Raw genomic sequence first — 22,086 nt, 5'->3', positions numbered from 1 at the left:
AAATCGACTCTTGGGATAGGTTTTCATTCATGGAAGTAAAGAACAAATTATAGCTTATAATTTTCTTTAATACTATGAAAAGAGATAAAATGATATACATTTACCAAACATCAACACTTACAGTAACCCTCCTTTCACCTCATTTTTCAATTATGTTTAAAAAGAAAAGTTGCCAGCAAAGTGCCCCTTTTGTCTGAAGGTTGTGCCCCATGTTTTTCTGCCTGAAACTTAATGAGTAGAAAGTGGATCTTTCAATTGAAGAATCGATCTTACCTCTACCCCTTCCCCCATTGAATGTACCATGTGTTAATAATAGGGACGCCAACGAATATTCGAATATATGATGAGTTGATATTCGAATATGAATTTTCGGTTAAACATGTATTCCTGGATTCAAAGTACAAATCTTTATACTTTCTCTCCAAGGAACAAAAGAAAGTTGTCATGTGCGAAATAGAGTACCCTGTGGATGTTATTCCTCTTGGTGACTCTATTCCTGTCCCTAACGATGATCTCGAACCACCAGAATGGTCTCTAAATCCCAGCAGAATCAACTACCTTGCTCAGTTCTCGCCCGAAAAGGAAAATCCAACAAGGAAGAATGAGCTGGAAAATTACACAAGCGAATGTTTCCAAGGAACGAGGATCCCCTGTTATGGTGGCGAAATGAAGATAAATAGCTCGTCCTGTCTGAACCCGCCTAGAAATTTCTGTGCATGTTCCAGCAACATCAGTTCCTTCTGAGATATTTTTTTCTTCGGCTGGGCTTCTAAACACAAAACTTAGAAATAGACTGTCGAGTTCACTTGTTGACAAAATAATCTGTCTAAACAAAACTAAATTTACCTGATAATTTAATTACTTGTATGTTTATATATCCAGTCTGTATTGTGGTGTGGTTAAAGGGTTCAATTTCAAAACAGATCTATTCTTTATTTGTTTATTTCGTATTTGTCAATTGCAATCTAATAATTATAATCATTATTGGAAAACTAGTTAATAAGAGAAAATGTCAAAGACCTATAAATGCGTTTGTTTAATCATTCAATACGCTGTGTCAAACACTATTAATAACGCTTCATTGACAAGTAGTTACTTCTGTAGGAGTTAGCTTTCTTGCTGCTTGTTAGGCGATTAATTCATGAATTGGATTCTTCATTTGGCGCTTCGATCAAACTTCCCCTATTATGCTTTATCTGTAATTTTTAACAGTCAATACATTTATATCAAGTATTGAATATATATTGTACAGTGTCTCTCTAACGAAGTCTGAGGTTTAACTTTCACATAGCGGTGCAATGCATAAATCAAGACTTATGACTTATTTTGTACATGATCATTTTTTTACTGAATATTCGAATATGAATTATTGACAGTTTTGACATCACTCTCTACCCAGACAGCTACTCGCACTACACCTCTGTCAACGGCTTTTTACAGAAATCTTGTAAAAGTTTCTAATATCCAACATATTTGTTTTGGACTAAATATCTAGTCACATTATGAAATGTTTTTGGTGCAATTAAAATGATACTTACTGTATATTGTTTAAAATCGCCATTTTCTTATCCTAAATTTGAAACTACTTCGTAGTATGTGTACGAAAGTAGGACATTCACGTGGTGGAGATTTAAATGTAAACATGTAATCAAAAGTAAGAAAGGCTGTAAAAAATACGACAAAATTTGTAGAAAAAGAGACAAACAGCTAAATGGTAAATATGTACTTATCAAAGTGCCAGTGGCCCATGAAAAGAGTCTGATGTATCACAGCAACGGGGGATGCTTACTCCTCCTAGGCACTTGATCTCACCCCTGGTGTGTCCAGGGGTCCGTGTTTGCCCAACTGTCTATTTTGTATTGCGTATAGGAGTTTGAGATTGATCACTGTTCGTTATTTTCGCCTTACATGTTGCCAGAACCTTTAAAGGGAAAGGAAACGAGAACGGTTGTTCATATCATGTGATTATATTGTCACGTGATTCCAAGCGTTGGTAGAGGTATAAATGAAGCTTGTGTAACGCGCCCTCTAGTGAGAGAATGTTTTGAAATCCCTAGTTAAAAAGTACCAGATAGGATAACTTTGATGTGGTACAATGTAATGTTTCAAGTGCGGTTCGTTGGTGGGGATATGCATATACATGTATATTCTTATTAGGAAAATACTGCTCGTATTTCATATCGTAACTCCTATAAAGTCTGCGGAATAAATTGTGCAGGTGTTTGCAAAATGTGTTGCGCTTTAATGTGTACTGTTGTTTATCTATGGAACACAAGCCATATATCTGTTAAACCAAGGACAATTATACCAAGAGTGAAAAATTGCACTACATGTAAGCAACATTCAATCTCTATGAAATATATAACTTGCTTTTCACTTTTATTTGCTAAATCTAAGACTTTATACATCCGGGGAATTTCAAGAACTTGAAAGGGTTTCAGTCCTAAGATCAATCCTGCCAGGGCTCCAATTGGATTCAAAGTGAGACTGAATATGTCACTAGTCAACTCTTTCTTCCTCCCATGACGAAACTAAAGGCTATAGAATGTAAAGGCAATTTCCAAGCACTTACCTTTTTCGAACGTCCTTTTAAAAATTGTAGCTATGAATAGTACAAAAACTGATGAATTTTTCATTTCCACTCAGGATTGAAGTTGGGTTCCTTCGAAAGGCCATTGAGCTCATTTTCGTAGGTTCCCATACAATGGAACTTCAAAGAAACGTTTACAGTAGGCCATGGCGCACGTCTGAGTCAATTCGTTCATACATTTAATTGTGACTCGGCAATACCTTTCACTGAGCAACTCTTTTAAGAAACAGTTACTTTTTTAACAAGAAAAGTTTCCAGTAGACCATGACGCACGTCTGAGTCAATTCGTTCATACATTTAATTGTGACTCACCTTTCACTGAGCAACTCTTTTAAGAAACAGTTACTTTTTTAACAAGAAAAGTTTCCAGTAGACCATGACGCACGTCTGAGTCAATTCGTTCATACATTTAATTGTGACTCACCTTTCACTGAGCAACTCTTTTAAGAAGCAGGTACTTTTTTAACGGTAACTTGAGAAGTTTAAGAAGATATGGATACAATTTTGCAAGTTGTATGTGAACAATCGTTTAGATAAAGAAAGACAAGAAACATGTCTTTGTAATCTTAAGCGCCTCCCTCTTTTTCATATACAGGCATATTGTGGTGGTTTGGGTTACATTAAGTAGGTACCATGCTTAAAATGAGAAAGTTCAACAATGTACATTTTTCAAAGAATGTCCGATCTCATCCAAAAAAGACACATATACATGTCCAATGCTCCCATAACAACTGTACATAGCCTGAAGGGTGTCAAATAAATGATGTAAGAGGAGCTGATTAGAAAAAGAGTTACCGTCTATTCAAGACATGCTTAAGAATGACAAAGTTCAACTACATGTAAATTTTTCGAAAAATGTCTGATAACTTTCAAAAATACACATTCTTATCTTCAATCTGTCCATAACAACCGTACAAAGTTTGTGGAATGTCAAGATAGAGGTGTGAAAGGAGTTGATTAAACAAAGTAGGCACCCTATTACAGGGACACCCACCCACCATTCACCATTCTATAAGCCTGATGTACACGTTGTGCAAACCGGCCAAAAATGAAGAAAGATTAATTTTATTATGTTTTTATTCCGTTCCAACGTTAGATTTTAAAACTGTGCAGTTGCTGTTGTGGTTAATTAAGCACAGTTGAATTGACTTTTAATAGTTTTATGTATGTGTAAATATTACAAGGATCGTTTGTTTTATCACAGTGTTTATTATATATTCCGATTTAAAAAAAAAACATGCCTGATACATATACAATTCCTCATTAACAGTCACTTCCGTGTTATCAGAAATGGCTTACAAACACAAGAAGAGCTACCAGCATGGGCGACCAAAGCAGCTTTCTTCCTCCTAAAATTAAATATGAAAATACAGCACTTCATTATAGGCTGTTTGCAAGGCGGGATTCTAAAGGGGTCGGAGTTTTGGACCAAGTCCTATTTATTTCTATGCAATTTCATACTAAATTTTAAAAGTATAGTATTGGTTGAAATCTCTGGAAATTTCTGGATCTGCGTATGGTTTACATTTAAAACAGTTACCTGATGCAGGTCCTACTCGAACAGACACAGACAGTTCCTCCTGGGTATGTACTCCCTCCTCGCTTACATCACGTGACGCTCTCTTAGATTTACAGATACTCTGAAATTGGGGTATAACTCGTGAGTGTTAATTCTAATGATGTGATAAAATCCCAAAATACTGACATTAACTGAAATACAGGTCGTGGGATACAGTCTTAAGTGCCCTTTTGGGTTCTCCTTTGGAAAACAACCTATATTTCATATAACCTACAGGTACGTCAACAGGTACAATACGTACAGTTATGTACAGCAGGACAAACCATATCGTTATCTTGATTGTATTTTACAGACTTTGTTCCAAAACCTTTCTCACTTCAGTTTTCAAATTATATATACCACTTATCTCGTTTTCGTTAGATCATTTTACTTCATATTTTGATATTTTATTGGGTAATGACATTAACGGCAAACTAATAAGATAGTAACTTGATAACAAACGAGATGATTTCAACTTCTCCGTGGTCAACTTCCTATCTTCGTTCGTCATAACCAGCATATAGCATTTATGTCTCTCAACTGATTCGATACACGAAATCGTGTTATGTGTATGGTCAAATTGTAAACCAAAACAAGCAGTAAAGAAATGAATAGATGTTACAGGGTTTTCTACAGTCTCGCTCGAAGTCGGCCCACATTTTGGAAATTTCATGGTCGTTATGGTGATCTGACGTATTTGCAAACATAACCTTTTGTTAGGTAAAATGTTCTCTGACATGATTCATACCAATTGTTAGACAATTCTTTACGAACTGATTTTGACTATGGATTACTCACTTTCACTATCACAACCATTTTGACCATTGTCGCTAATTACCCAAATTGCCTTCATTATTATAAATGGTCAAACACCTGTCTTAATGTGGTTTTTGGATACTAATAGACATAATAAGAGCAGCGTATTATTATAAGATATAATCTTATTAGCATCATTTATGCACTGTATTGAATTATTATTGATCAAAATTAATACTAGTGTCTCTAAATAGTTTTAAGCCCTTTCATCCTTTTCGGGTAAATTTCGAAACCAGTCAAAATGGCTGTGATAAGTGAAAGTGCAGACGGTTTTACAATTTTAATATAGATTGATTGTGTATGGATATATTAGAATATAGAACGGAATTTTATACCATTTGGTATATCATATTTTCATCGGCGAACATGGGTACCCTATATTTAGAGTTCTGTGCCTTTCTTAAATAGTAAATTCGAAACCAGGCTATATAATTACCAGTTAGCCGGTTAGCTAAACGTATAGAACGCTTCATCATAATACATACATGTATATACACATGTAGTATTATTAAAAACATATTTCATTTTTGAAAATACACAAGGGCATGAACTGCGACGCTTTACATCAGCATATTTAATGATGCATGAAAATCATGTTGGCGTGAGGGATTGCTCTTCATGCTCTCATGTATTTTCAAAAATAACAGGGGATGCTTACCCCTCCTAGGCACCTGATCCCACCTCTGGTGTATCCAGGGGTCCGTGGTTTCCCAACTATCTATTTTGTATTGCTTATAGGAGTTATGAGATTGATCACTGTTCGTTATCTTTGCCTTTCATTTATCCTTTGTATTTACATTTTACTTTCATTTTTATCGGAGTATTCCCACGTTGAAATAGTCGTGCTACATTTATCAAGATTCACAAGAACATTGTTCACGTTCATGTTTGTGTGTTTGTTTTGATGTTTTCTGCCACACTCAACAATTTTTCAGTTATCTGGTGGCGCCCAGTTTTTATTGGTGGAAGAGAGAACCCAGATACAATGTACCTGGGAAGAGACCACCGACCTTCCGAAAGTAAAATGGGAAACTTTCTCACTTACCGGCGCGAACGGGATTCGAACCCGCGCCGGCAGAGGTGAGAGGCCGTGTGATTTTGAGCGCAATGCTCTAACCACTCGGCCACGGAGGCCCCCTTCACGTTCATGAGGAAAGGACTATCATTTCAATTGGTAAAGATATCGAAGGTAAATCATTGGAAATGTAAATATTCAGGTTTATTCACAACTTACTTCTATTATTATTGTTATTACATGCAAAGGGAAAATCATGTTTCAGCTTACCGTGTAGCCCACGAGCCTATTGTAACTTTATGAATTTTTTTATTTTACCAGATCACAATTGGATGACGATTTGCTGCAGATCCGAACGTTGCATATAAAGCTGACATAATCACTTCCGCCGGTAAAGTGGAAGGAGTAGACAGGTGCCCGTACACTGCTCTGACCATGACCAATAGATGTAAACATCTCCATTAAGTACGGTTCTAACAAGCACCTGAAACAGAGTTTTGATGAATCAATATCTATCACAAGATCCAAAACATGTACATGTCAGATAAAAATGAGCAATTCGTTTTGAAAAGGTGAAAACAATGAACAGCGATCAATCCCAAAACTCCCATAAAGAACACAAAACTAAGAGTAGGGCAAAACGGACCCCTGGACATATATGTACCCGAGGTGGGGTCAGGTGCCTAGGAGGAGTAAGCATCCCCTGTCGAACGGTCACACCCGGCGTGAGCCCTATATTTTGATCAGGTAAACGGAATAATCCGCAGCCAAATCAGATACTTTCCATAAGTCGAAAAACTGGATAGTGTTTTAAGATAGCGTGCTGTCTATGTTTGATAACGTTGATATCTTCCTTCGGTTTCGTTATTTAATCTATGGACACTTTAAGCTTCAGTTTAACTTTCACTTTAAGTTAGGTACACCATTAACTTATATACTATCCATCCTTTTTATAAAAGCGAGACTAAGATCAAATGTTCACCTTAATGATCTTTTTATCCACTTGATTTTACTTTAAATCACGGGGGAACAACTTCGTAACTTGACACGTAAGGATCCCCATGTTAAATGGTTCTACAGAGGAAAAAATAAAGACTTCCTCTCGTGTAACAAGGATGGAACTTATGAAGGCTTATTCTGCTGGGTTTTCTCGGCATAAGTACAAACATATATCCATACAGAGAGTTTATGAAGCGCAAATTTATTTTGAATTTGTAATAAAACACTAGTTTATATAGCTAACGTTTGCTCTAATTGAAGTTCAAGGTCATGTATGAAAAAATCGTGACCTTGAACTTACCCTGAAACAAACAAAAAACACACTAAAAAACCTAGTCCGAAAAATCTGACGTTTTCCTGGCTTTTTTATGATTTTGATATTTACCGTGCTAGGAAAATGTCAGAACCGGCGCCATTACGTAAACTGAAAATTCAGTTGGAGGCGGCATTCTCGGGCAGATTTTAAATAGTTGCGAGCCAAATTCAATGTTAAACTCATAATTAATCAATAAAACGCTGCTTCTTGTACTTATTAATATCGATTTTATGGTTTCTTTCATCACATAAATAGCCTTATGAAAACATTTTAACAAGCTGCCGAGCTTTGTTTTCAGTCACGCTCAAATGACAACGAAAATTCGGTTGACTGCAATTGTGTGTTTCTGTTATCGAATTCTGAGGTAATATTTTCTTTTGATCGATATTAGTAAGTACAACAAGCATCGTTTTATTGATTAATTATGAGTTTAACATTGAATTCGACTCAAAAGTATTTATCTCGACGCGTTCAATGACGAATGAAAAAGTGAAGATATCTAACAGTAATCAATATCATATGGATGAAAGGCGAAGTTACCGCCAGTGATCAATCTCATAACTCTTATAAGCAATACAAAGTAGATAGTTGGGCAAACACGGAGCCCTGGGCACACCAGCACCTGATCCTACTTCTGGTGTGTCCGGGATTCCGTGTTTGTCCTTCTCTTAATTTTTATTTCTTATAGGTGTTATGAGATTGATCACTGTTTGTTATCTTCACCTTTTTAGGAGTTATCAGATTGATCACTGGTCGTTATCTTCACCTTTATAGGAGTTATGAGATTGATCACTGTTCGTTATCTTCACCTTTATAGGTGTTATGAGATTGATCAGTGTTCGTTATCTTCACCTTTTTAGGAGTTATGAGATTGATCACTGGTCGTTATCTTCACCTTTATAAGAGGTGTGAGATTGATCACTGTTCGTTATCTTCACCTTTATAGGAGTTATGAGATTGATCACTGTTTGTTATCTTCACCTTTATAAGAGGTGTGAGATTGATCAGTGTTCGTTATCTTCACCTTTTTAGGAGTTATGAGATTGATCACTGTTCGTTATCTTCACCTTTATAGGAGTTACGAGATTGATCACTGTTCGTTATCTTCACCTTTATAGGAGTTATGAGATTGATCGGTGTTCGTTATCTTCACCTTTATAGGAGTTATGAGATTGATCACTGTTCGTTATCTTCACCTTTATAGGAGTTACGAGATTGATCACTGTTCGTTATCTTCACCTTTATAGGAGTTATGAGATTCATCACTGTTTGTTATCTTCACCTTTATAGGAGTTATGAGATTGATCACTGTTCGTTATCTTCACCTTTATAGGAGTTATGAGATTGATCACTGTTCGCTATCTTCACCTTTATAGGAGTTATGAGATTGATCACTGTTCGTTATTTTCACCTTTATAGGAGTTATGAGATTGATCACTGTTCGTTGTCTTCACTTTTTCATTATTGTGCATATCTTCTATGTCCATCTTTGGTGTACTATGTTATTTTAATGTTGCTTGCTGCACCAGATTATCAAAGCATAAGTACTTATAAAACAGGTTCTACATTTCTTTTGAATTAACTTGGACAATTTCACTCGGACAATTTCTCAAAAGTGATTTTGATGGTAATATATTATAAGATTAATTTTAAAATGAAGGAACAAAAATTCTATAAATCTTTAGACTATTTTATACATATCGCTACTACAGCGATATTAGTTTCTCTTCCAACTCCACGGACATAATCCTAGAAATAGCATTTTCTTCTAAAAAGAAAGACATAGCATGTTAGGTATTTTGTAATTGAAACTAGTTATTAAATTTTAGAAAGTTCTGGGGACCACTTCCTAAATTATGTATTCTGGGTTTTATCTACAGTTCCGCTTAAGTTAAAACTGGTTTAATTTATTCTTACCCAGTTTTTAACCTTCTGCAATATATAAAAACGATATATCATACATGAATTCATGAAAATATTTGTCTTAATTTCATGAATACGAAAGAAAACCCACCAGTCAATTTGACCTAATTCCAGCTCTGTAGTTTCTAATCAAGGATATGAATAAAAGAAATAGAATGGATTTTGATAAGTTATAGGTGAAAGACACTGATAGATAACACCTAATCATTATCAAAGGAACATGAGCTGTCAAAATCAGATTTGCCGATTGACAAGAAAATGACTGAAACAGCTTTACCGTACTTATAAATCACCAATGACATTTTAAAATTAATACATCATGCAATCTTTTGTTGTATTTTGACATTTCAGAAATTTCTTTTGTTTGTAGAGAAACACTGGCTATAACATATTGAATGGAAGTAAATAATTCAATGCAGGGGGATTTCTAAATACTTTTTATAACAATCGATTAGGGTCCCTTTTCACTCTCATATTTATTTTTCTTCATTTTAACAAGACATTGCAGCATTTTAATCACGGTCCAGAAAACATTTTTACGTCCTAGTCTACAGCTAATGCCCCTTTAATATAATCTTTAAAACATAATCAAACTTTAAATCGTTTTCTACATGAGGATACAAGCATGTTTATCTCATCAAATAATGTCTCTGAAAATTAGCTACAGCTGTGTATTTGAAAATGAACAGGTATCTGCCTTTATGCGGCAAAATGAGTTTTACAAGCTATAGAATTGTCTTTGAGTAAATAGATATAAATCATTGTATGTGTAAAAAATCTGAGCATTGCATAGACATTATCTACATATGTCGCGGATTACTTAGGCATTATCTACATATGTCGCTGATTATTTAGACATTATATACATATATCGCTGATTATTTAGGCATTATCTACTATATCGCTGATTATATAGGCATTATCTACATATATCGCTGATTATTTAGATATTATATACATATATCGCTGATTATTTAGACATTATCTACATATATCGCTGATTATTTAGGCATTATCTACATATATCGCTGATTATTTAGACATTATCTACATATATCGCTGATTATTTAGGCATTATCTACATATATCGCTGATTATTTAGGCATTATCTATACATATATCACTGATTATTTACACATTATCTACATATATCGCTGATTATTTACACATTATCTACACATATATCACTGATTATTCAAACATTATCTACATATATCACTGATTATTCAGGCATTATCTACATATATCGCTGATTATTTAGACATTATCTACATATATCGCTGGTTGCTTAGGCATTATCTATATATATGTCACTGATTATTTAGGCATTATCTATATATATCGCTGAATATTTAGGCATTATCTACATATATCGCTGATTATTTAGACATTATCTATACATATATCGCTGATTATTTAGGCATTATCTACATATATCGCTGATTATTTAGGTATTATCTACATATATCGCTGGCTGCTTAGGCATTATCTAAATATGTCGATTGTTGCTTGTACATAACTTACAGTCAATTTAAAAAATGGTTGATTGAATAAAGGTCCATGTACCTGTATAAGGATCAAGCTTTCTTGGCTACAATGTATAATGCTTCACAAAAATATGAAATATCAACCAACCCGGAATGGTGGACATTGAAAAGTTCAATATTTCGATTGGAGCTCCACCAGTACCCATCCTGCGCGGAGCAGTTCTCGGGACGAATGACATAGCGAGGATCTAGGTATAGAAACACAATTTTCATCTCAGATAAAAAAAAAATCACGTGACTCTACATAATGCTCAAAAGTACGTAAATTTGTAACGTTTCCATCAGCAATAAACATGTTGATGAGCATGACTGACTTGATAACAATGGAAGTCTTTCTTTATATACAATGCACTGTATAAAATGGAAGAGCAGATTGGATCATTTATAAACAACTTTGGATGTCGTTGTCTTTCATGTTTCTTCAAATATTCATGCATGGAATTTTGATTGAAATTATGTTTAGTCACCGTTGGAGGACACAAGGAGGTACATCAGCTGTCCGGAGTGGGTGTAGTCAACATCTCGTCCCCTTTCGTCCGTTATGCGCAGACTCGGGTAATTGTAGTAGCCAGCACGCAGCTGTTTTCTCCGTCTGTATGACAAGGTAGGTGGAGCACCACTAGGACTAGATTGTGATGAAATATCGTAAGCATCAATCTCAAACACGTCCATTCAAACAATGATAAAAATGTTGTTGGTTCGGTATTTTTTTTGTAAGCTTCTATTAAAAATGAAGATTCTCTCTCTCTCTCTCTCTCTCTCTCTCTCTCTCTCTCTCTCTCTCTCTCTCCTAAATCCATAAATACGATAAGTGCCCCTTAGAATTATCCTTAAAATTGTTATCATACTAGAATAGATTTACTATATTTTGACGTCATTTGTATTTAATTGATTGATTGTATATTGTGTAACGTCCCAGTCAAGAATGTTTCACTGCCGGTGAAGGGCTGCAAAAGTTAGGCCTATGATCGTCGCTTGTGGCCTTTGAGCAGGGAGGGATCTTTATCGTGACACACCTGCTGTGACATGGGACCTCGTTTTTTTTGGGTTTTTTTGCGGTCTCATCCGAAGGACCGCCCCATTTAGTCGCCTCTTTCGACAATCCTAACCCTGAATACCTATTCTAACCCGGATCCTCACGGGATATGAATTTGTTGCTAAATGTTGCATATGGTTTCTCAGTAAGAACCAACCAGTAAAACAGAGTCACTTTGTGGTATGGAACCAGTATCGAGCAAGCAAAGTCAGGTTTTACTGGTAAGTCATTTTCAGATACGGAGTAAGCAGTATTGAGAAAAAGCAAACATAAGCATTTAATTTTACTCTTTTTTAACATCTGTGGTGATATTGAGTGTGTCGTCTGCTGTAATACCGAATGATACAATGGGTTAAGATATTCTAGTATACCACAGTCTCGGTTTAAGCTCATTCACCAACTCCCGGTTAACACTTACCCCCCCCCCCCCCACCCCACCCCCGGCCGACTACGGTATACATCTAAATATTCTCCATGTTTTCCTACATTTTTAATTTCAGAATGTAAACTTTACTTGGTGACGTCACGCACAGCATCGGACACCCTGTATAACTTTCCCTCAGTGTGAATACCGTCACAGATTAAACGAAACTCGTGGTGATCCTTCCCACCAATAATCCCACTGTGTGTTGCGTGGGACACAGCGATGTCAACTTCACCGTAGTAGTCCAGGGTAGTCGACTGGTACCAGTATGGCTGTGTGCTAGTGTACCAGTACCTGGTGGTGCTGTACCAGTATCTGGTGGTGCGGTAGTAACCCGAAGTAGTAGTATCACGCCAACTTCTATAGTGGCGAGACGGGTAACCATGGTTATAACCCCAGTAGTCGTAGATCTATAAAGATAGGCGATACAACACTCAAAATTTCTAGTTATGTAAACAAAGCTCGTGCCACTTTTTTGTTTACATATAGATTGCTCAATAGAAAATATTATGTTTAAAACAAAATAAGATGTGTGAAACATTAAAAACTATTTAATTGTTTTAAGTAGTAACTTGTAACTTGAAAAATCTGTTTTAAACAAAACTTTTACCAGTATATTTAGCCTATGTAAACAAACACATGACACGAGCTTTGTCTACATAACAAAGAATTGTGAGCTCTGTATCTCCCTTGTATCTCGACAACTGACATTCAAATTTTTGCTGACTATTAGTAATACCTCATTGAAGCATTCTAAACATTAAAAATGGAAAAATAAAATTTGAAAATGTTTAATCTCAAACTGTGTCCATGTCCCTTCAACAGTTGCCCGGTGACCTTTAATATACATTTACAGATTTTATACCTTGTTTCCTTACCTTCACTTTTTGCATTGATACCTTACCTTGACGTTTGAACTTGACCTCTCACCTTACAATAAGTGGGGAGGCTATATTCCCCAGGGGAGGTGAGGTATACCGTGCAGCTTGTACTGATCACAGTAAGTGTATAACCATCCGGAACACCTCTGACTTCAATACTTCCATCGGTGGAACAATCTAGAGAAAAAGAGATTATATCATTCCATATTGAATAGAAAGTACGAGTCGTATCTAGGGATTGAATGATCTTTTTCCGACACTACTCTTCTAATAACGGAATTTGTGCAGACACATCGAATAACAACTATCGCGAACCACCTATCGTATGAGAACTTCCGGCAGTATCACTTAATTCTTATCTTAATTGTGTGATACATTAAAATTGTTAGCTGCAATAATGTAGCCCTATCCAATTTTTTTTATTCTGACGTTTTTGGGATAGGGCTACAATTCCATAGGATCTCCGTAATGGTGCAAAATAATTTTATGAATAACCGATAATAAACTCTGTGTTATAGTCCCAAATGTTGTTTACACCAAAAGGAGTACCAACTTTGTGCTCGGGCATGTCTAATAAAGGTGTTTTTCATTAAATATAATGTACAGCATGCAAAATTCTTCGTCTGCTCCGCCATGCTTGTTATCGCGAGATCTCGTAGGTGGATCTAATGAAAAACCTAAACATTGACAATCAGCGCGAAAATGTAGATACTCGAGCCACTTCGACAAAGAAAGGAAAATCATATTGTTGCAGAAAGAATTTACACTCTGCTGTTCGGTTTTTAACTTGATATTAAATTCAAACCTTTTCAATACCGACGAAATAGCTTTCGCCTTCATACTTGTTTATTTATGTAAATACTACCTTATATGGCATATGCAAATGACTTGACAATCGGAAGTTGAAACTTCAGTACATCAAACATGGCGCACAAATATGAATGGAGAAATTGGAATTTATCGAAATTGTTGAAAACGGTAGAATAGAGCCTTACAAATCTTAAGTTGCAGGTTGTAAATTTATATATTGACTAAGAAACATAGAAAATCATTTTATTTACGTAAAGAAAGTCAGGAAATGTTTAGAATCAGCGCAAATGTTGCGGGAGTGAATCACTCCCACATTTGCACCATTACGGAGATCCTAAGGAGTTAAAAAAAAAAATCAGTGAGGGCTACATTATTTCTGCTATAAAATTGTGTACTTGATTGGCACCTAGACCTGTGACCTAGACACTATTTGAGATGTTTTATTTTTAGAACGATGTGCACTTCAATGTAAAGATTACGTAACACTTGTTTTGCCATACCTGCGCCTTCTAGAAACGAAAGGTCTGAAAACTTCCTTTTTTTGTATGAATACACTGTAAATTTTGTGGTATTTAGCACAAGCACTCGGAAGCATTGAATAAGATATGGGAATTTTGCACTTAATTTTTGTGTGTGACAGTTTACATTCAATTTCAAGTGGGAATTCAGCTCGGCATTAAATCAGCATCGGTCACTAATATCGTATATTTATTATAAGTTAGTGTTTTGTTATTGATATATTTTTCTTTCAATGAATGCAAATGATTTGTTTAAAATTTTTAAATATTTTAGTAATTGATTACTGCTGAGTTTATTTAAGGGTATTCCGATCCGTAACATTATATAGATACAATTGAGAGAGCATTAAAATCATACATACCTCTGATATAGATGCAAACGCCAATATTAAATTTTCAGTTTCTAAACTTGACAAGGAAATGACCAAGTCATCAATCTAAAAACTGAGATACGTTTTTCCATAAAGTAAAGGAGTTACTAAATGTATATCGATGATAATTGGTACTCTACACCCAGCTTGCGTAAATATACATAAATTTCCCTATCCACAAAAGTGGACAACACCAGAAAAATACCCGTTATACGACAAGTTCAATAATTCTGTGATATTAATGATATACAATGTGAAAGTTTAAAAATGCTTTCGAGATATGTATTCCAGTTATTATGATATGCATTCCACATTAAAAAGGGCACCGTCTTCATCAATGGTATTCGTTATTTCAGTAGACTGGTAAGATGGATCTTACGTAAGTCAGTAAATTACTCAGCTGTTCTGTAGAAATTTGTAATATCTTACGTAAGTCAGTATACTTCTCAGCTGTTCTGTAGAGATTTGTAATATCTTATGTAAGTCGGTATACTACTCAGCTGTTCTGTTGAGATTTGTAATATCTTATGTAAGTCAGTAGACTACTCAGCTGTTCTGCAGAGATTTGTTATATCTTATGTAAGTCATTAGATATCTCAGCTGTTCTGTAGAGATTTGCAATAGCTTACCGTAACTGAGTAGACTTCTCAGCTGATCTGTGGAGTACTGGCTTGAGAAAGTTTGTTGAATATAAATCTGTGTTAGAAAAAGGTAGTTATAAGCATATTCTACATGCATAATCAAAATTGCGAAAATCAACAGCGGTCGCGGATTAGGAAAACCATAAGCTTCTTTCGACTGAGAAGCACCACAAGACCCATTCACTTTAGAAACTGCTAGTGCATGAGAATTGTGGAAACCATTGTTGTCTTAAGACTAATATCTAAAGACAGAAAAAAATCACTAAAGTATGAGAATTGAGAAAATCACTAGTGTTTGAGAATTTGAGAAATTATTACTCTATGGGAATTGAGAAAATCACTAGTGTGTGGGGACTGTACTAATAACTACTGTATGAGCATTGAGAAAATCACTAGTGAATGATAATTTAGAAAATCACTAGTGTATGAGAATTGAGAAATTCACTAGTTCCTGTGGACTGAATGATTTATTAGATTAAATATTTAGGGGAATGAAAGAAAATAAATTTCAATATCCATATGCTTGAAGATAACTCGGTATCTACTTTTAGTATTTCAATTCTAGATTTGTTAAACATTTCCACTCGTCGCGGTAGCTCAGTCGTAGAACATTCGCTTCGTAATCGGCGTCAAACCTAAGACGTTAAAATAGGTAGTGATTGTTTCTTTGCCAAACGCTCGGCATTTAGAAGTAAGAATCACGGGTACTTCGGATATGACCTTAAAAATGGAGGTCCCGTGACGTGGCAGGCGTTAGTACGTTAAAGAACCCTCACTGCTGCGGCCGTAAGCGCTAAGCAGAAGTCTAATTTAGGTCTCAAAATGGATGAACAATTTTTGACAGGTACGTAAAACAAACATAAAATCTTTAAATTTGCTATGCGGAAACTTCCTCTTACTTTGTTCTTATCCTGCAAATGCTTTTCATCGTTTCTTGAATATGCACTATACAACTATATAAAATATATGTACTATACAACTATATAAGTATATGCTTTAATTCTTACCGAGAGACACAAAACAAGCTTAAGCAGCAGCATTTTGGCTCCCGTACAGCTTTTGGACTGCAGATAGGAAGTACCAGGGCAACCTTTTAACCGTTACATGCATACAGGTAGACAGATAACTTAAATAAACACTGAATACTGAAGAGTGCTAAAGAAATTCAGGAGATCCAAGAACTTTATCTTTTCAAGGCAACTAATGTAGAAAATAAAATGCACTAATTCACTATATTCTTGAGAACATTAACATAAAGCGCGCTTAATAAGTGGCTTTTAAAAACTTTTAATGACCGTTTATGAACACGATACATGTCACAAGTATATCAACAAGAATCCTCGAGAAATTCACAATGTATTAAAAAGATGTTGACAACAAATTGACAACTCAGCTCTATGACAAACGAGATGACATCAGCTTCTCCATCGTCAACTTCCGATATTTATGAAGTAATATTTCACTATCACCTGTATATGATATTTATGTATCAACTGATTCGATATGGGAGAGCATGTTCTGCGAATGATCAGTCTGAAGTTTGAAGTCGGCATATGGCAAATCCTATGGTCATTATGAATATCTGATTTGCAAATCCAGCCAGTGGTTAGGTCGAATGCTGTCTGACTTGTTTCATACCCATTGTTAGACCTTTTTTTCATACTGGTTTTGACTACGGATTACTCCGTTTACCTTATCGAGATATAGGGCTCACAATTGTGTCACCTGTCAACAGGATATTCTTACTTCTCCTAAGCACCTGATCCCCTTTCTGGTTTTAATTTGGTATTCTTTATGGGATTTATAGCTTTGATCACTGATTATTGTCTTCACTTCTTCATAGGAGGAAATATAATGTTTGGTACTCTTGATCATGCTGATTGGCAACGTACGTCAGTGCTTGTATAAAGTGGAACTATCGAACTAGATTTTTTCTTCACTTTTTTTGTGATCCCGTGAGGATCCGGGTTAGAATAGGTCCTCAGTACCCTAACTTGTCGTAAGAGGCGACTAAAGGAGACGGTCCTTCGGAAGAAACCGAACAAACGAGGTCCCGTATCACAGTAGGTGTGACACGATAAAGATCCCTTCCTGCTCAAAGGAGGTAAGCGCCGAGCATAGGCCTAAATGTTGCAGCCCTTCACCGGCAGTGGTGACGTCTCCATATGAGTGAAATATTCTAGAAGGGGGGGGGGACGTAAAACAATATTCAATAACTTTTTTGTTCTTGTTACCACTGCTAGATTGCTACACAGAGCCTTTTGTAGTCTCAGCAATGTCAATAGATTTAGAGGTTTGCAGGACAAGTAATTCAGTGAGTACAAAACATTTTAAAATCCCTTAATGGAAAATGTTGACAAGTCTGTTCACTTAATCAAAAGTGATGCATCTGTGTAATGTTTATGTTATATGCAGTGATGAAGTGACAATCGATTTCATTTCACCACTTTATCAGTTCAAAATTAGTAAATTGTAAATCATGTACAGCACGTACTTGGGATAGTAAAGTAGTTCGTAAAATAACTCCATTAGACCGTTCTTTGCACACTGATTTTGACTATGGATTACTCCGTTTACCTGATCAAGACATAGGGCTCACGGCGGGTGTGACCGGTCGACAGGGGATGCTTACTCCTCCTAATCACCTGATCCCACCTCTGGTATATCCTGGGGTCCGTGTTTGCCCAACTCTTTAGTTTGTATTCCTTATAGGAGTTATGAGATTGATCGCTGTTCGTTATCTTCACTTTCCATTACTGTAAACGTATTATATTTGGCGTGTACGATATTTGGTGGAAATCGCTTTTTCAACAAGTTAGCGTAGATTTGATTTAGCGCATTCCTGAATTACTTTAAACATCTAGATTTACGGATGGCATTTAGCGATGTACTTGATTTAGCGGAAGCTGCGTTCCGCCAAAGGCGCTAAATAGAATACACAGCCAAATGTATATTACACCCATTACGTTTTGAAAAAGAACACTTATAGCGTGAATAGTTATGTCTCCCCTCTCCCAGGGAGATACATATTGTTTTTTTTTACTCTCTGTCCGTCTGGCGGTGCTTTCGTCTGTCTATCTGTTTGTCCAAAATATTTTAACGTTTCCCTTCCTTTGTACAATGCTTCATTTGTAGATGTTCATAATGTCGAGACGTAAGGATCCAATTATTTTCAACAACAACAACAAAATAGTGGATCTAAGAGGGTGGGTGGTGTAATATAGTTTGTAAACAATTCTCCTCATATATTCTGTTCAATACTTCATAATCATTTCATAATGTTCACATTGTTCTGACACAGGGATCTAATACTTTCCCACAATTTAAAGTGGACCAAAGAGAAGTCTTTTGTTCATTTATAAGGGTATATTCACTTTCCTATTGTTACTTCAGCATAACAGTTACTCCTTTTATATCATATACTGATTTTGACTACGGATAACCCCTTACCTGATCATGATATTGGGCTCACGGCGGGTGTGACCCGTCGACAGGGGATGCTTACTCCTCCTAGGCACCTGGTCCCACCTCTGGTGTGTCCAGGGGTCCGTGTTTTCCCAACTATCTATTTTGTATTGCTTATAGGAGTTATGAGATTGATCACTGTTCGTTATCTTCACCTGTCATACAACAATGACATTAGTCACATAAATATTCAACCTTTTCCCTTAATGCACAAAGTGACGTTCATAATGTATATGCCCCTCTCATGTTCTCTCCTCCATACCATACAAGTGCATTAAGGGGAATGAGTGCAATTTGGAGCAATTTCAATTTAGGGAGCTAGGGAGACAAACGCCATGAACTGATCCAAAATATTTGATCATTTCTCTCTTAAAATCTTCTATACGCTTCAAACTCATGTACATGCATATATATCTTTATATTCCAAATGGTGTTTTGAGAATAGCACACCACCTTTACCTGGTGGTAAACAATATTTGAATCTACATTGGAGAAAACTTGGCATCTATGCAATCATGTCACAATATCTGCTAGAGTGTTCATAGGGAAATGTTCACGTGCGATTGCTTTGTTGTGATCAATCAATACAGGTTATAACTTTGTTATTAATATTGTTAGATCAGTCCCAGGGTTGTTATCCCCCAAATAATTTATTTCATTTTCCATCTGATCATAGATTTTTACAGGTACTAACAATGGCGATCTTGGTTTCGTACTTTCCATTATACATCAGATCGTCAGACCCATAACATAAAACACACCATGTAGTATTCCATCAATACTTGAATGAACATGGTTCATACGAGTAAAACACCATGTCATAAAGTTACTATGATGTAATTATTAACGTATGATGCAACACTTCCTTGTGGGAATTTTACAAGATTTGATCAAGGTTACTTAATGTTATAATTTATTTCTAAAACGCTCACTACAAGCCCTAATTGTGTTAACTGTTCCACTAAACGTCACAGGGATATGTTGATACAAAGAACGATGTCTATAGAGATACGCCGTTTTTCTGATCAATGTACAATTTCACGACAAGAGATACAAACGTTAGCTTTAATCATATAACGTGTTTCCAATTAAGATATATGATCAGATACAAGTTCACCACAATGTAAAATCGTTATGTTTGCCTTTCACTCTAGAATTGTAATGGCTATATTTATGTTATCGCTTTTAACACGGTTTTATAGAAGTAACATGCAAATATTCTCCGTAACGCACGATGTAATTATTCATAAGGGGGAATGAGCCATCGTCCTAATGATGGTAGTTCTGGTGAAAGTCCATCGTCTTCCGGTGAAAGCTGATTTTATCGGTGTAGATAAGAGCTAAGCAACCTGTAAACAGAACTTTTCTCCCGTGTCACGGCAGGCGTTGGCACGTTGAAAAACCCTCACTGCTAAGGCCCAGAGCGTTAAGCATAGGTCTAAAGTGGTACTGCACCTACAAATGGTAACCGCTCAATATGTGTAAAATATTCTTGACAGGACGAAAAACAAACAATCAATCAATGCTTGCAAGGTTAACCTTTAAGACATTCGAACAGATACAGAATCAAAATGGGGTGGCTTGTTTTATTTAAAGTTAAGATGTATAAGATCCCTTAAAGGACACATCTCATTTTTTTTCAAAGTACACAACACTATTTACATTTTGTCTTTCTTATATTTATACTAATTAATTCTAATAGTTTGCTCGCCGAAATATTGCGATAATTAACCACAATTTGGAGTACCGACAACTCCTCTTTAGAAGCACACGAGTGGATAAAAGAGGATATACAGAAAAGCTTGCTAATGAAGCAGAAACAGCAGCTGCCAAACAAGATATGGGGGCTCTTTACAAACTGACCAAAAGACTTTCAGGAAAATTCCAAACATCAAACCTTCCAGTCAAAGACGAGCAAGGAAACCAAATAGAAAAAGAGGGGAGGGGGGCATCTTGAAACGCTGGAAAGAACACTTTGAGAAAATACTCAACATGAATGATCCAGAGAGTGAAGTAAACATCACATCAGCAGAAAACACATTACCAATCAGCTGTGAACCACCAACGCTGAATGAAGTCAGAAAAACAATCGCAAGGCTAAAGAACGGAAAAGCGCCGGGAAAAGATCAGATAAATGCAGAGCTACTGAAGGCAGATGAGAACCTTACACCAGAACTGTTAACAAAGATACTTGGAAGCATCTGGAACACAGAAGAAATACCATCATGCTGGAAGACGGGCCACATTGTAGAGCTTCCGAAAAAGGAGACATGATGGACTGCAACAGCTGGAGAGGCATCATGCTGCTATCTACTACCAACAAAGTGCTAAGTAGAGTGATTTTGAACAGAATATCATCCAGTGTAAATCCCCTACTTAAGAAAGAGCAGACCGGCTTTAGGAGAGGTCGATCATGTGCGGACAAGATATTTAACCTCAGACAAATTGTGGAGCAGAGTAATGAATGGAATGGAATTCCCCAGTATATACAAACTTCATCGTCTTTATTAAGGCTTTCGATGGCATCAACCGACCAGCTCTATGAAAGATCCTCAGCCACTACGGAATCCCGGACAAGTTAATAGCCATCATTAAGGTGTTGTATGTATTTTTGTCAGCCCAAGTCATCTGTGGGGCACAACTATCAGAGGAATTCTACATACGTATCGGGGTCAAACAGGGATGTCTGCCCTCACCACTACTCTTCACACTGTGCATTGACTGGGTAATGAAGGAGATAACATCAAAAGCAAATAGGGGTATCACATGGACCTAGTCAAACATGTTAGAAGACCTGGACTTTGCATACGATGTGGCACTATTGTCACATCGCCATCATGACATCCAAAGTAAGACCAGTGACTTGACAACGACAGGAAAACAAATTGGGCTTAACATCAACACCACCAAGACAAAAGTTATGAAGTTGAACACCAGGCCATTCTCTGAAAATATCACTCTTGAAGGCAACCAGATTGAAGAAGTGCAAGAGTTTATCTATCTCGGTAGCAAGATCACTTCAGATGGGAACTCGGAAACAGATGTACTTGCCCGCATTGCCAAAACTAGGGGTGCTTTTGCATCACTGAGGAACATCTGGAAGTCCACCAAGATCAGCACCAACACAAAATTAAGGATTTTCTCCTTACGCGCGTGGGGCTATTTATAGAGCCTAA

General features: G+C 36.2%; 2 protein-coding genes across 2 annotated transcripts; one reads left to right on the top strand and one right to left on the bottom strand.

Moving 5' to 3' along the window:
• Positions 1-3,649: 3,649 nt before the first annotated feature.
• Positions 3,650-16,582, bottom strand: LOC125665748 (uncharacterized). The gene is made up of 9 exons (XM_056151095.1): positions 16,453-16,582; positions 15,434-15,500; positions 13,155-13,282; positions 12,315-12,634; positions 11,232-11,389; positions 10,853-10,952; positions 6,298-6,463; positions 4,131-4,230; positions 3,650-3,939 (listed from the first exon to the last, which is right to left on the bottom strand). The coding sequence occupies exons 1-9, from the start codon at positions 16,483-16,485 to the stop codon at positions 3,875-3,877; spliced, it is 1,137 nt and encodes a 378-aa protein (XP_056007070.1). The 5' UTR covers positions 16,486-16,582; the 3' UTR covers positions 3,650-3,874.
• A 4,598-nt stretch (positions 16,583-21,180) lies between these two features.
• Positions 21,181-21,686, top strand: LOC130050692 (uncharacterized). The gene is made up of 2 exons (XM_056150917.1): positions 21,181-21,367; positions 21,529-21,686. Exons 1-2 carry the CDS (start codon positions 21,181-21,183, stop codon positions 21,684-21,686), a joined length of 345 nt encoding a protein of 114 aa, XP_056006892.1.
• Positions 21,687-22,086: the final 400 nt, after the last annotated feature.

This window comes from Ostrea edulis, chromosome 10 (assembly GCF_947568905.1).
Source record: "Ostrea edulis chromosome 10, xbOstEdul1.1, whole genome shotgun sequence".
In the NCBI taxonomy this organism is placed as follows: domain Eukaryota; kingdom Metazoa; phylum Mollusca; class Bivalvia; order Ostreida; family Ostreidae; genus Ostrea; species Ostrea edulis.
Note: the sequence above shows the minus strand (reverse complement) of the source record. Positions and strands in the feature narration are given on the sequence as shown.